Source organism: Protopterus annectens, chromosome 1.part0, assembly GCF_019279795.1.
Source record: "Protopterus annectens isolate FY-2018-M chromosome 1.part0, PAN1.0, whole genome shotgun sequence".
Lineage (NCBI taxonomy): Eukaryota > Metazoa > Chordata > Ceratodontiformes > Protopteridae > Protopterus > Protopterus annectens.
Genome location: NC_056725.1, coordinates 515996151 through 516011046, shown reverse-complemented (window position 1 = coordinate 516011046; position 14896 = coordinate 515996151). Strand labels below are relative to the sequence as shown.

Here is a 14896-nt window from a genome sequence, read left to right as displayed (position 1 = left end):
TCTTGAGTCATTCTCCTCTCTCCCAGAGGGATCCCCCAGCCACCCAAAGACCAAATCCACCTTTTCCAGACAGTCATAGACAGCCTCCTTTCTCAAGGAACCATGCAACCAGTTCCTCGGGCGGAAAAAGGAAAGGGGTTGTATTCAAGACTTCCTGGTGCCCAGGAAGGATGGACTCTGGAGACCTATCCTGGATCTCTCTCACCTCAACCTGTTCTTGCAGGTCCCCATATTTTACATGCTTACTCTTCAAACCCTTTTTACGTTACTGATAACTCGGGATTTCTATCCATTTTGGACGTAAAGGACACCTACCTCCACATACCTATAAGGCCCAGGTACAGGAAATTTCTGCATTTTGCTGCTGGTTCCTCAGATTTTCAGTTCTCAGGATTTGCCCTTTGGAAAGACTACTGCTTCAAGGGTCTTCACCAAATGCCTGGCTCCTATGGTGGCCTGCTGCAGGGTACAGGGCATCCAAATTTTTCCATACCTGGTCGGCCTCCTGATTCAGGCAGAATGCTCCAGATCCCTGCAGAACCAGCTCCATAAAGTCAGCTCCCTCCTGCAGGCTCTGGGTTTCAACATAAACTTTCCCTGGTCCAACCTGTGCCCTTCCCAGAGTCAGATTTTCCTAGGGTGGAGAATAAGGATAGATGTTATGAGGGCATTCCTCCCACCCCAGAAAGTGGAAACCCTGACCCAACACCTGGCCACCATCCTCAAAGCCACTACTTTGACAGCCAGACAATGCCTCAGGCTGCTGAGTTACATGGCCTTGACTATTCCCATGCTACCTCTGGCAAAATTCCACATGAGAAAATTGCAATGGTACCGCAAGTCCATATGGACCCAACACTCACACCTGTTGGACTTCGTCACCTCCCTTCCTCCCTTGTCTGAGGAAGAAGATTCTGTGGTGGTTAAACCAGGTTATGCTCAACCCGGCGCTTCCACTGAAACCCCTTCCCCCTGTCCAGGAGATGTACACAGATGCCTCAGATCTGGGCTGGGGGACTACTCTGGGCAGCCTAAAAGTGCAGGGTACCTGGTCCCACACCTTCAGCCGGGAACACTTCAACATCAGGGAAATAAGAGCAGTCATATTTGCCCTGACAGCCTTACTTCATGCCCTAAAACAAGGACCCCTGAAATTGTTCACAGCCAATATTACAGTTCTTTGGTATGTGAACAAACAGGGTGGAACCAAATCCTATTTGCTTTGCAGACTTGCTGTCCAGGCCTGGGACCTGGCAGCCCAACACGGAATCTCCATGCAGGCAGTTATTGTCCCTTCAGCTCAGAAGATTCAGGCAGTCACCTTGAGCAGGTCCATGTCACAATCCCACAAATGGTTGCTTTACAGGGATGTGTTTCTGGACATTGTCCACAGGTGGGTACACCTCAAATAGATCTGTTTATCTCCCCCCTGAACAGACAACTATGACTGTTTTTCACCATGCAGCACAGCCCCTTAACAAGGGCAGTGGATGCCTTCTCCATCTTATCAAAGAGGATGTTTCCGTATGCATTCCCTTCTTCCCATTACTTCAAAAAGTCCAGCTGAAGATACAGCAGGACAAACCAAAAATCTTGCTGGTGACTCCCTTTTGGCCAAGACAGCATTGGTCCTCCCTCCTTCTGCATTTAGCCAGGGGCAATCACCACAAGTTACTTTACAGAGTGAATCTTCTCACACAAGAAAAGGGATCCCTGATCCATCCTCACCTGGAATCTGTGAATCTAACCCTGTGAGTGATAGAATTCTGATCCCTCCTAGGTACCTTTACACTGAAGACATGCTCACAGTCCTGCAGGGGGCCAGGAATCCTAATACCAGAAGATCTTATTTGTCTAAATGGAAGAGGTTCTCCATGTGGTGTCAACAAAGACAGCTAGACCCTTTGCAAAATGAGGTACCCTTAGTGCTGTCCTATCTGTGTGAACTTGTGCAAGCAGGGTTGGCATATTCCTTTCTCAAAGCACACCTTGCTGCTATTTCGGCCTGCCTGCCTCTTGATCCTCCTCTAGCCTCCCATCTCCATTCAAAGTTATTCCTTAAGGGAGTACTACACCTCAGACCTCCAGGAGCCAGGACCCCCCTCCATGGGATCTGAATTACATTCTAGAGAAACTCACCATTGCCCCCTTTGAACCAGATTCCAAGGCATTTCTGAAACATTGTACCTGGAAAACTGTACTCCTTGTGGCCCTGACTTCAGCCAGAAGAGTGTCAGAACTCCAGGACCTCATGGCAACAGCTCCCTTCCCCGTCTTCACCAAAGATAGAGCGACCCTGAGGACCAACCCCTCCTTTATGCCCAAGGTGGTCAATGAGTTATACATAAATCAGGGTATTCACCTGCCCATGTTTTCCCTCATCCTCAAAATGACGGAGAGAGTGTCTTACATTCCCTTCATGTTCACAGACAACTTAGATTTTACCTTCACAAGACTAAGGCCATTGGGAAATCAGACCAACTGTTTGTCTCCTTCCACTCCAGAGCCTTGGGCAAGACAGTGACAAAGCAGGCAATTTCTCTGTGGATCTCCAAAGCTATATCCTTTTCCTACACATTCCATGGGAAACAGCTCAAATCCAAAATTAAAGCCCACTCCACTAGAGTCATGGCTTCATCTGGGGTCGTCTTCAAATGATTGAACACTGCTTCTATTCTGGAGGCAGCTACCTGGTCATCTGCCCATACCTTCACTAAACACTACAGGTTGTATCATGTCTCCAGATCCAGAGCAGGGTTTGCTAGGGCAATCCTGCATAGATTTGTGGAGAGTTGCTCCATACCACCACCCTCTTCTTCCCTGTGAGCTTTGGCACTCAGCTAGAAGTTTGGAATACTGCAACATGAGAACAGGACAGAATAGTTGTGTAAAATCTTACCATAATTATAGATGTCCCTCTCTTCATTGTTACAGTATTCATTCCCTCCCACCTTACTCCCTTCTCTCAGTTTGAATTGTCTCTTCTTGGATTGTACAGAGCCTATACAACTATCTTGGGACTGGGGTCCAACTGGGGCTTTCAGTTCTGAGGAAAGGTACATGCAGATGTCACTTTTATGGCCCATGCTCCCTAGGCCAATGTCTTACATACCTAGCAGTGACTACAAGCTTTTGTATACTGGCCGGACGTTCGGGTAGCAAGCAATGAAAACCCAAGAGTTTGGAATACTGCAACTTGGAAGAGAAGGACATCTATTGTATGGTAAGATCTTACACAACTATTCTGTGTCTTGGCACGTGAGTGGCGACTAACTGTTACCCTGTTTTTGATTAGATGGTGAGAGGAGCATTTGTGTGTTCAGCTATGACATGACCTATAACTGGAATGTTGCCAGATGAATTACTATGGTCTTGCTACCTTACAGACTTCTGCATGTTAGTTTTGTGACCCTTAAGTTACTTGGATTGGTTATATGTTCAGTATAAGCTTGCACTAATCATTGCAATGGTATTCAGGCATCAGCACAGCTAAGAGGAAGCTCATGCAATTCAGAGCAAGCAGTTTAGATAAAGTAGAATTGGATAAGTAACTGACCAATCTTATAAGCAGGTACCCTTCCTGTAGTACTACTTGTTATAGAAATACCATTTCCATGACTCTGTACTGAGAAAAGAGAAAGTACTTCCCTGTTTTTCTCACTTTATATATGTATGTATCTGTTAAGTAAGATAGAGCTCTGGTCCATCCAAACCATTTTCAGGATCAGCCTAGGGAAAGGAGACATAGACAAAATGAAATCAAATGTTTTGATGAAGAGCAAAAACAGCATCAAGGAAACAGAATACACAAATGGTATCACTTTTAAATATATACAGTATGTACAGAATCATCACAGTGTGGCTTACAGACGTAGATCCAATGGAATTCTAACAAAAGGTGAGCAGAATGTTACAAAATGCTGTCACAGTTCTATAACCACTGCAGTGTTTCTCTCTGTGTATAGTGTTCAGTCAGTAGATAAACTGTTGTTCACATAACTACAATGTGGAAAGAGTGTTGGGTATGTTTAGAGGTTGTAGAAGGGAACATGGTAGAAATGAGGATTTAAGGGTCCTGGAGAAGAAATGTAGGGTAGAAAACAGTGAGTAATAAGAATATTCTTAACATGGGTAAAGATGATTGCTGAGTGTGAGTTTAACAGTAGGTTTTAAGACTGCATGAGAGGCATTCATGTGTGTCCCCATTTAGGGAGCATTTGCATTGTATATGTTTGAAGAGGAAGTTTCAGGTTGAAATGTGTTAAGAGGTTATGAATGTTATACAGTTTGGAATGGCTCCCCATATTTTGGGAGCCAAGACAGAGAAAGAAGTCTTTCAGACAGCTTACATTTGTTTGTGGTGTCTCCATGTTTTGATTAGACATTGACAGATACCTTAGACTATTTAGCAGAAAGGGTCTTTCAAACAGTCTGTTTGCAAAGGTATGGAATGTCTCCATGTCATAATGTTTCAAAATCAAGGTTTCTAGTAGGAGCGTAAGTCTGTTTGGCATGGATAGCCATTGGCTTTTTTCAGTGTGGCATAGTGGTGATCTTTCCTTGGTGAGAGGTTAATGAACCTGATGACTGATGTGGTTTGAAGTGTGGAGAGATTACTGAGGCTGATGCAGTAATTGAGGAACCCATATTCCAGCTGTAGAAGTTCCTTTTTGAGTGGCAGCTCTGCCTGCAAGGGTTAGAAAGCTGGAGATTTTCCAAACCCATAAGAGGAATATGTTGGTGACTAACAAAACTGTACTTTCCTTAGGACCAGCCCACATTTCCCTCAGAATGTGTTATGAGAAGTATCCTTAAATCGGTCCACTCATCTCTTCTGTTTTTTCTTTTTCTTTGCACTGACAGAATAGTGAGGAAAAAGATCCCTTTGCATCTCAGGCATGCATTGCCACACCGTACATTGTACCAAAATCAAATTCATGAATTTAGTAAGATGGAACAGCTGCTGTGGCTGCACTGATCCAGTCTATACACTGAAATAGTGTGGAGGGTCATCACAGGTACTTTCTTCATGAGCAGCTCTTGAACTGTCTGGCAAACTAGATCTCCTCCTCCTCTAGCCCCATAATCTGTGCTGCTTTTGTTGCTTCCAGATCTTGTTGCAACTTTTACAGGTTCCACAGATCTTGGATAGCTTGAGCAACTAGAGAGTTTGAAATTTTTTTGTCTTCTTGAACAGATAAGTATTTTTTTCTTCAGAATTTTTTTCTGATAGCTCTGTGTATTTTTCCTTTTTTGTAGCAGATTTTAGTCATAATTTGACTTTTTCCTGTCTAGCCCCCCACTCCAGCTTAGGCCTTTTTCCTTAAATAAATTTCTCTCCTTTCTTCCCAGTGCACTAGTCCTTTTCAGACAACTTCATTGTGTGTTAAATTTGTTGGACAATCATTACCTTCTGATTGCTGTTTTATTACTTTTCTATATAGCTAGTTAGTAGCTTCTCTAGGTGAAATTCCTTTCAACATACTTCCCCAACTATAGTGCTGGCAGCTTTCACTAAAGCCAAGAACACAGCCTCTATGGGTCCCAGTGACATCCTCAGTTGCCTCCTGAATAGCCTAAAGCATGGACTGTCTGGATCACTTGAGGCACTGTTCAACTATAACCTCAAAACAGCCTACATTCCAAGTGAATGGAGGACTGCAGCAGTCATTCCCCTTCACAACAGTGGTCCATCAACCAACCCACTGAGCTACTGACCCATCAGTCTAACCAGCCGAATATGCAAAACCATGGAACAAAAAATTCATGGAAATGATAAACAAGGACATTGGCAATCTATAGACACCATCCCAATTTGGCATTGTTAGGGAAGGTCATGCCTACTTAACATGGTAGACTTCTTTCAGAGGGTCACCAAGACAACAGATGAGGGTAAAACAGTGCATACTGCATATCCTGTCCTAGCAATACCACTCTCAGGAATTGTTGGCAAACTCTCTGAGCTAGGCATAAACCCCTACAGAGCAAGCTGGATTGCTAGCTGGCTCACAGACATCACCCAAGAAGTCAGGATTGGTGAGACCACCTCCACTAAGAGTCCGGTCACCAACAGAGTACTCCACAGCTCTGTGCTGGGCCTGCTCCTGTTTGTCATCTACTTCACGAAAGTCAAGACTAAAGTTCAAGGCCTCTAGTTCACCAAGGTCACAGATGACTAAATTGGGAGCTGTTGCTTATTCACCCCAAGACTCCAACATCTTGCAAGAGGGGGTAACACAGACAAATGGTTGGTGCCAAAGCCATGGCTGAAAACACAATGCCAAAAAATACATTATAATGCTCTTTGGGAAACTGTCAACAAAAGTTAATTACTCCATCAATAAAACATCCCTAGGAGTCAACCCAGTAGGAAGGGATCTGGGAATATATGTAGACAGCAATCTGGCCTTTGATCACCCAGCTAACAAGTAAGGATATGGCATTCAGTTCCATGGAAGTTAAAGTACCACTGTACTTGGCCCATCGGATCCATCATTGAGTACATTGCCCCCAGGGATGTACCTAACCAGACACTTGAAGCAGTTGGAATGCCAACAAAGGTTTCTGAACAGGAGAATTTGGGGCATGAATACCCTGTTCTACACTGATCATCTAAAGGCTTCGTGTCTGTATTCAGTTTCCTACAGGTTGCTGAGATGGGGTCTTTGCCTGGTTTACAGGGTTTTCTCAGACCCAACCCTGATGTGGTTATGTTGCATATGCATAAAACAAACAACACCAGAAACACTAGATCCAGGGATCTGAAGTTCGCTTATAATATAAACAGAATATGCTAGAGAGAGACATATATGTCCCAAAGGATCCCTGCATTATAGAATAGGCTTCCCCATCCATATAAAACAGAGTTTATCCGTGACTCTATTCAAAACATCTTGACAACTGGATGGGAAATCATAAATTTACCTCCAGTCTGGCCCCATGTCCATTATGGACAGAGGCCATCAATAAGAAAGGCATTATCCTAGCTAACACCCCCCCCACACACACACACACACACAAATCCCTTAGTTACCTCCCTGTTAACAAGCCCCCCTCCAGATGCCTATGATACTCTGGATCCAAATGGGTTTGGTGTGCAGAGCTTGTAAGGGTACTGGTGGTCATTAGCCTAATAACAACCTAGGAACTTCTAGTAAAATTATCGTTAACGTAACAGTGAGTGTTTTGCAATAATCTTTTTACCTTTGGAGATTTATCCTGTTATTTGATATATTGTCCTGTGATATAAGAGACAAACCAGTCAATGACTGGAGGAATGACCACAGTGAGACCTATGTTACTCTTTTAGCTCCTCCTACAAATTGTTAAAAAATTAAAGATATTATCAGGTCTCTTAGTTTAGTAGAAGTTTTTGGTTGAATTCCTTCTGGCCTCATTGGCTTGCAATTGGTATTTGTTTGTTTGTTTATTTATGGAATTTGGAGCCTTTTTCTTTGGATAGGCTGAGATCGATCCCCCACCTCCCTTACTGGCTGAAAGTGATGACTTTTCCTTCTTACGTTCTGAGCAAAAGCATTAATTTAGCATGCCAGTTGTCAACATTTTTGTACTAGCCCATCCCTTTTGTTTAGTTTCACAATTTCTGCTATTGGCTTTCTTTGCTCCCTTGTATAACTCTTTGTTCATGGGTTTATGATTCATGGGTAAATACTAGGTTATCAGTCTGCAGACTATTACAGGCCTATCCCATAATCAGAGATCAGAATCAAACCCTGTGCCTTTTTACCGAGAGGTTAAGACCTTAACCATTATGTCAACCTTCCCACAAATTTTATTTCTGTGTTAACCAGGTAAGCATTCATATTCTTTACCACCCATTATCCAGGACACAAGGCAGTGAGTTAAACAACAAGGGTAAAAGCACTCGGTACTTATAGCCTAGATACTTTGTTGCACATTGCATAACAGTGAACATACGGTACAAAATCAGACATACTAGAACATTAAAATTGAAAAGCTGTAGGCATGTGACTTGATACTATGCACCTCTCAAGAGGTGTCACAATACATGTGCCACCTACTTAACAATACTGCACTACAATAAGGTAATTTCAGGGAATGCATTTAACTCACCACACACCATTTCCATTACCACTGCCATGTGTGAGATTTGGAGTTCTGTCGCAATTACCCATGGCCAGGTGGGGAACATACCTGGATGCTGGCAGACTTTATTCTGGTAGCACACCATCTCAATCACAGGAGGGACTGTCTTGTCACCCAGTACAAAAGTAGTGGTGGCAGGTAATCAATCACATAGTGACATCGCATCATACCTCTCAGCCTCTAAGCACTAGAAATCTGGACAAAGCCAAAAATAATAGGAGGACAAAAGCCCAAAATTAGGAACAAATTTTAAATGTTGTTTTTATAAACATAGAAAGTTTTCTAGAATAGCAGGTTTTGAATTAGCACACATTTTCTGAAAGATAGGAAGTCTGAAAGTCAAATGTATGTCATTGTTTAGTGACTTCAGTCCTCAATGATTTGCCAATAAAACACATATTTTATGAGGAGCAGACCAAAAATAAGAGACAAAAATCTGGACATTTTGTGAAAGTCTGGACAGTTGAGAGGTATGCACCCCATCCTTGTTGCAGGACTGTGTGATCATTGACAGAGTAGTTTCCATGCCATGAAATCCTAATGTCCACCTTCTGTGACATGTTCCCCTACCCATTTTGTTTTGAAAGCTGTGTGTCTTTGTGTTGTTTGGCAGCTGTACACATGATGACAGTGATCCACTACACCCTCAGTCCTTTGTAGTAATATGACAATATCTGATGCACAATGTGACCCTCCTGTTATGTGCTGCCTAGCACAAAGTGTCATTAAAACAGCATGCATCACGTTTGTTCTGTGTGCCACTGTTATGGCCCATATTTCTAGCCCTGATGTCACTCTTTGAATGTGCTGCTTAGGTTCATAGGCAAGTACTAGGCTAGCTGTCCTTTTGGGCTATTTTAAGCCTATTCAGCTTCCCTTTCAAAGGTGAGACTCAAGCCCTTTATCATTTGACTTTGAGGTAAACGCTTTAACCATTATTCCATCTCCCATTGGTTGGTACAAACTGTATGTTTTGCCCATTTCCATCTGAGTGGGATGTTGTCTGGCACATACCTCCTCACATTCTGACTCACTGTCCTCCACAGATAATCTTGTGGCATTTTCTGTGCCTGTTATGTGTTGGCCTGGTCTTAACACAACAATACCATGGCTCTGTCCCATTTGTTTCCTCATTGTGATGTTCTGTAGAACGGCACAGGCTGCAACTAAATTGCATGCTGTAGCAAAGGAGTACTCCAGTGCCCCACCAGACATGTCAAGGTACTGAAATCAAGCTTCAGCAGGCCAAATGCCCATTTAATGATGTTGTGCGTCTCCACAAGTATAGTGTTGTGTTGGTGTTTGGCAACCTGTTCTGATCGTGTTTGGGTGTCATAAGCAAGATGGTTTTCAGCATCACCTGCAACACACAATAGGCATATGTTTGGGAGGTTAAAATATGTACACACACACACACACACACACACACACACACACACACACACACACACACACACACACACACACACACACACACACACACACACACACACACACACACACACACACCACACTGTGTAGCTGTACACTTCTATTCTGTACCAAGTGCCTGCAGTTTCTAACTAGATGGCCCATTGGAAAGTCAGCTTTTAGGAAGTGGAGTTGCAGATGATGTGTGAGGTGAGAATGTTGGCCGTATGTAAAAATAATGGGAGCTGTATGGATGCTGTGCAGCACATTGATAATAATACCCTGTGCATTGCACATTAACTGGTAGTTCATGGAATGTTAGTCTTTCATGTTGTCATGCCTTTGTGTTTGTGGAGCAGGTGGGGCCTTTTTTTCCTTGTGTACAATCTGTAATATTTAGTACTTCAGGAATTTGTGCATTGTCATTGAAGCCATGCATAATAGTGGCACTGTCCTCTGTTGTCCTTAGAAAAAGATACACAGAAGCATAACATCAAGGACCACATTAAGTGTTCTTGAAGCTGATGCATGTTACATACCTAACATGTCCCTGTTTGATCTCTGAAAGCTCCCATTAGCTAGGACAGTGAATGATACATATAACGTTTCCATATGAATAAGAAGGCCATGCATTCTTGTGGACCTTTTTGTTGGTTGTGCATGTATACCAAGATCCATACAATGTCCTGATCAATACGGAACTGATCAACAGTCTCCTGAATGTTCAAACTATGATAGGTAGTCCATTGTCTGTATTGCTTTTATTGCCCCCAACCACCATGGTGTTACACAGAATGATGGGAGATGGCTACACCAAGTAGAAGAAGACATAGCTGTGGTAGTCCTTCCATGATACTAAGCAGTATTGTTGTCTGATGCTCGTTTTCTATGGACTCTAACCTTTTGTAGAGCTGCAAAACATGATGAGCAAAATCCCCCACATGTGACTGAATAGTGACATTGTTTTGATTGTACACATTTCCATATCTTTTCTTCCTCTTTTGGGTGCACTTCTTCATTTGCTTGGGATGCAGTCATTTGCATACATAATATGGTACACCTCACCAGTCACTTTACTGCTGCACAACACTTTTCTATGAATCTGCACAATTCTGGACATGGCCACTAACCTCACCATTGCTTGCTATGCAACCTGATTGTGAATCAGACCTTTAGGTTGGTTAGTTCCTTAACTGGTTTGTAATGTTGCCTCATGAGATTATTTTTTTAATTTTATACATTTGTTAACCAGGTAACCCCTTGTAAACAATTATCCCTTTTCAGGTACATAAGAAGCATAATTTGCTTTTCAGACCCCTTAAGTTAAGAATGTTTAAGGAGAACTAATAACAGGCCTGTGAGCACACATTTTTTTGACAAATGGTAAAGTAACATTTCAAGCAGTGTTGCCTTGTAAATAACAGTGCCTTCACTCCTGGAGTTTTTCATTCATACTGCTTTCTCAGGTATTTTGTCCTTGTCTGACCTGAAGTTTAAACCCTTCTTGTGAAGGCGCTGAAGACTTGAAACTATGTTAATATATCGAATTATATTATTTATATATATATATATATATATATATATATATATATATATACAGTGATTCCAGGTTTCACCTTTGTTACCGACTCCTTTCCACCTCCCTTAGTATCCATCTTGAATTGAGCATGCTGCTTAGTTTGCTATTCCTGCTAATTTTTTACATAAATAAAACATTTTAAAAGCATCATTGATTTGACATAAGAATATGTAAATGTGTGGTTTTCTCTTTGTCCATGTTAACCTTGTTGACTTTTCTTTTAGATTTTATGCATTGATGAAGCCACGGCCAGTGTGGACCAGAAGACTGATCAGCTTCTTCAGCAGACAATCCGAGAGAAATTTGCGGACAAAACTGTACTGACAATTGCACACAGGTAACATCTGGATTCATATCCCTTGGACCTGACTGAAAACTGTATTGACAATTGCACACAGGTAACATCTGTCGGCAGGGACCCTTTTTAATACTTCATCTTGGCATTATTTCCACTTTTGCTTTCATGCCTTTCTGTTTTACTTGCATCAGCGATGGTGGTTAGGAATATATTTTTAGTAGGCCAGATGCCATAACCCTTTTTGGTTTGAGTTTAGAGACAAGAACAAGAATCTTTATTTCTTTTTACTGAGAACAACTATGTACATGTTTATTTCTGTTTATTAACTTGGTTGATGGACTTCTCACTGACCCTTTTCAGCCATGACCTGAGAAGAGTAAGTAAAACCAAATGATAATATTACTGTATAGTTAGGGGAAGGTAATATGGGACATGCAGCTGGGGGTGTTCATTTGATGTTTGCTGTACCATTTGTTTATATGTAGCCACTGCGAGAAGGGCAGTTGATGCCTTTACATATTTCCTGCAGTGATACTATTTTAGTCAGTAATCTGTTGTAGGAAAAGAGAACAGAATAGCCACATCAAACTGTTAAGAAGCTTCCTACAGATTTACCTAATCAGTAGTTTCCTACTGTTTTACCTGTTCAGTAGCTTTTTACTGGTTTACCTATGGTGTACTTGGTGTTCATTAATGGTAGCTGTAAGAAGGAACAGCGTCACTGCACTTCTTTTGGTTGTCAGTGGTTGATATCCTGTTGTACTGATATCACGCATTTTTATATTGAAGCTGCCTCAAACTGAATAAGAGAGAGGGAGAGGAAGAAATAAAAACAAAAGAATGCCCACCTTGCATTTTGTGTCTTGGAGTTATCTTTTGTACAGCTGTTTGTTCACTGATGCTCACTTTAGCATATTCATGGTCACTGAGGAGCTGGAGTCTGTTCTGGCAAGTAATAGGCCCAAGACAGAGAGCTAGTCCTAGATGGGATGCTGGTACGTTGCAACATACAGAGACACACATACAGTGCAGACATACGTACGAGTTATATGGAGAATCCTCACTTCACCAAGAACGACACTCGCATCATTTGGATGTGGGAGAAAACTGAAGCTCAAGATAATGCCACACAGGGTGTACAGCCAACAAAATCTGTGTGTGTAATGTGTTAGGTACTGATGTAGAACACTTTGTCATGTGATCACTGGCATCAGCAATGTGTATTATTGTTCTGTAAACCTTGTAGCTGCTTTAACACCTGGATCTGTGGGGAAATACGCTAAAGAGAATAAAATGCCACCATTGTACTTTGTGCTATTGTGGCACTTTTATCTTTTTTGTGGTCAGTTTGTATTGAAATGACAACTTAGTGTGCATACTGTGTAGTATTGTATGATGGTTGTGTAGTGTATGATAGATGTTGCAGTCTGTGTGCACAGAGAAAACAGAATACCCACAGTGGGTTGTGTGTTACATTGCTGGTACATTACGTAAGGTTTAGTCACTCATTGCAGTGAAAGAGCAGAATATCTGTTTGTCAGCACTGATCGTAACACATGGGTTCATGGAATGCAGTATGTAACCACAGTATAGATTTTATATGTCATGTGTGATTTGTGTTTTAAAAATCGAATGGGTTCAGGTAATGCAGTGTATAATCGTATACTGCTTTAGTAGTTCTTATACAGTACACTTTGCATTATAAAACAGAACTGAGCTGAATTATTGCAATGAGTAATCACAGCACTAAAACACAAAAGGGTTCAGGTAATAGTTTATCATCATTATTGTTTAACAAATGGTAATATAATAATAACTTATGGACACAGTATGCATTATGCTACTTTATGCACAGTATTTTTTGGATTTTTTCTGAGAAATATGTTTCTGCAGTTTAGCAAGATTCTTATCCCTTAGAGTTTAACCAGTAGTTGAGAATGTACAATATTTTTAGTGGCTTGAAAACTTATGGTAGTATTTACATAATGAATTTATTTTGGAATGACATTTTTTCCTGCAAGCAAGCAACAGCCTTTGTGTGTCAGAAGTCATCATGGTCACTGAATGTTATTTCATGTTCTTTTTGGTTATCTAAAAGTCAGAGGACCTTAGAACAATTTTGAATCTCAGCTGCCTGAACCTCTTTCTTAGCAAATTAGAATTCTTTGTGGTCACATTTCTTTCCTTAATGCCTTTCTTTAGCAAAGGAAACTCAGTGTGTTCATCAGTCTTCCAAAGTATTTGCTTCACATCAAAAGGAGTAGAAATAATGAAAGGTTCAATGCCTGTGAGGAGGAACCCATTTCTTCCCATTCTGGACTGTCCCCACTGGTCTTTCTTCAGCCTTATAGACTTCCGCAGCTGCATTGTGGTGGTAGTGCCACATATCTCAGAATCCTCCATCTGATTGTTCCCTTACTTGGAGAGCGGCTGCTTGTCACTTATGATAACCCCAGTTATATCTGGACCAGAGACCAAACTCTCTACATACTCCCAAAATTTACAGATATTCCTGTTCTTGACATGTCTCCTAGATGGTCAGGATGTGAGATTTTCTTACTTCTGCAGGTCAGATTCAGAGACATTTGTTCATCAAGACAAGCAGTTCAAACTGCACAATGCAAGCAGGAAAGAGTCTTCAGCTCATTGTCTCTGAGAGGCATGGTCTCCATGATCCTCCATAAACACCTTCAAATGACATTATACAGTGGTATCTTATAGTACAATGATTCCCAGAGTCTGTTCACTGCAGTCAGACTGACCAAGACCTACCACAGATCTCTGAATTGATCTGTAAAAATATATAAACTCCCAATCACTAAAGGCTGCTCAACCAAACAAAAATATTTAGAAAACAAGCAGAGCTAGGCCTCCACAGAGAAACATTTATTAACTAATAAAACGGCATAAAAACAGCACAGGCATAGGAACAGGGATAAGCGCTTTCAACTCATAGGGCCTTCATAAGATCCTGCATTACTGCCAGTACTCCTCCCCTTTAAAGCAAAGAGAAACCAATTAAAATTAATCTAGGAAGTCTGCTCCCCTTTCATCAAATACCGCATTAGTGCCAGTGTTCCTCCCCTTTGAAGCAAAAAGCAACCAATTACAATTTAAATTTTATCTAGGAAATTTCCACACTTTCAACAATGGCTTCAAGGGAATTATCCCATTCAATCCAGGGAGCCCATTGGCCTACAAAAAAGTAATCCGTCAGCTCTCCAAAACCTCTGTTTTATTATATAAATCACCACCCTGAAGATTATCATGTACTAATTCTAATGCCATAAATATAAATCTGTGTTGTGAATTCTCTTGGATATGTTTAGACAAAACACTGGTGTCCCTTCCTAGTCTAATGTAACTGTGGTGACATAGAATTCTATCTTTGAACTGCCGATTAGTCTTAACAACAAAACAATCCATTACAGAGGGTCCAAGTAGCTACATAAACAATATTTTTGGTTTCACAATCTGCATAG

The 14896-nt window shown here is 41.5% G+C and overlaps 1 protein-coding gene across 1 annotated transcript in view; it reads left to right on the top strand.

Moving 5' to 3' along the window:
- Positions 1 to 14896, top strand: part of ABCC10 (ATP binding cassette subfamily C member 10) — a 1243619-nt gene that overhangs the window by 1214759 nt on the left and 13964 nt on the right. Inside the window, exon 22 of the mRNA XM_044061090.1 lies at positions 11341 to 11453. Within this exon, the coding sequence (XP_043917025.1) occupies positions 11341 to 11453 (113 nt within the window). The remainder of the gene's footprint in view (positions 1 to 11340; positions 11454 to 14896) is intronic.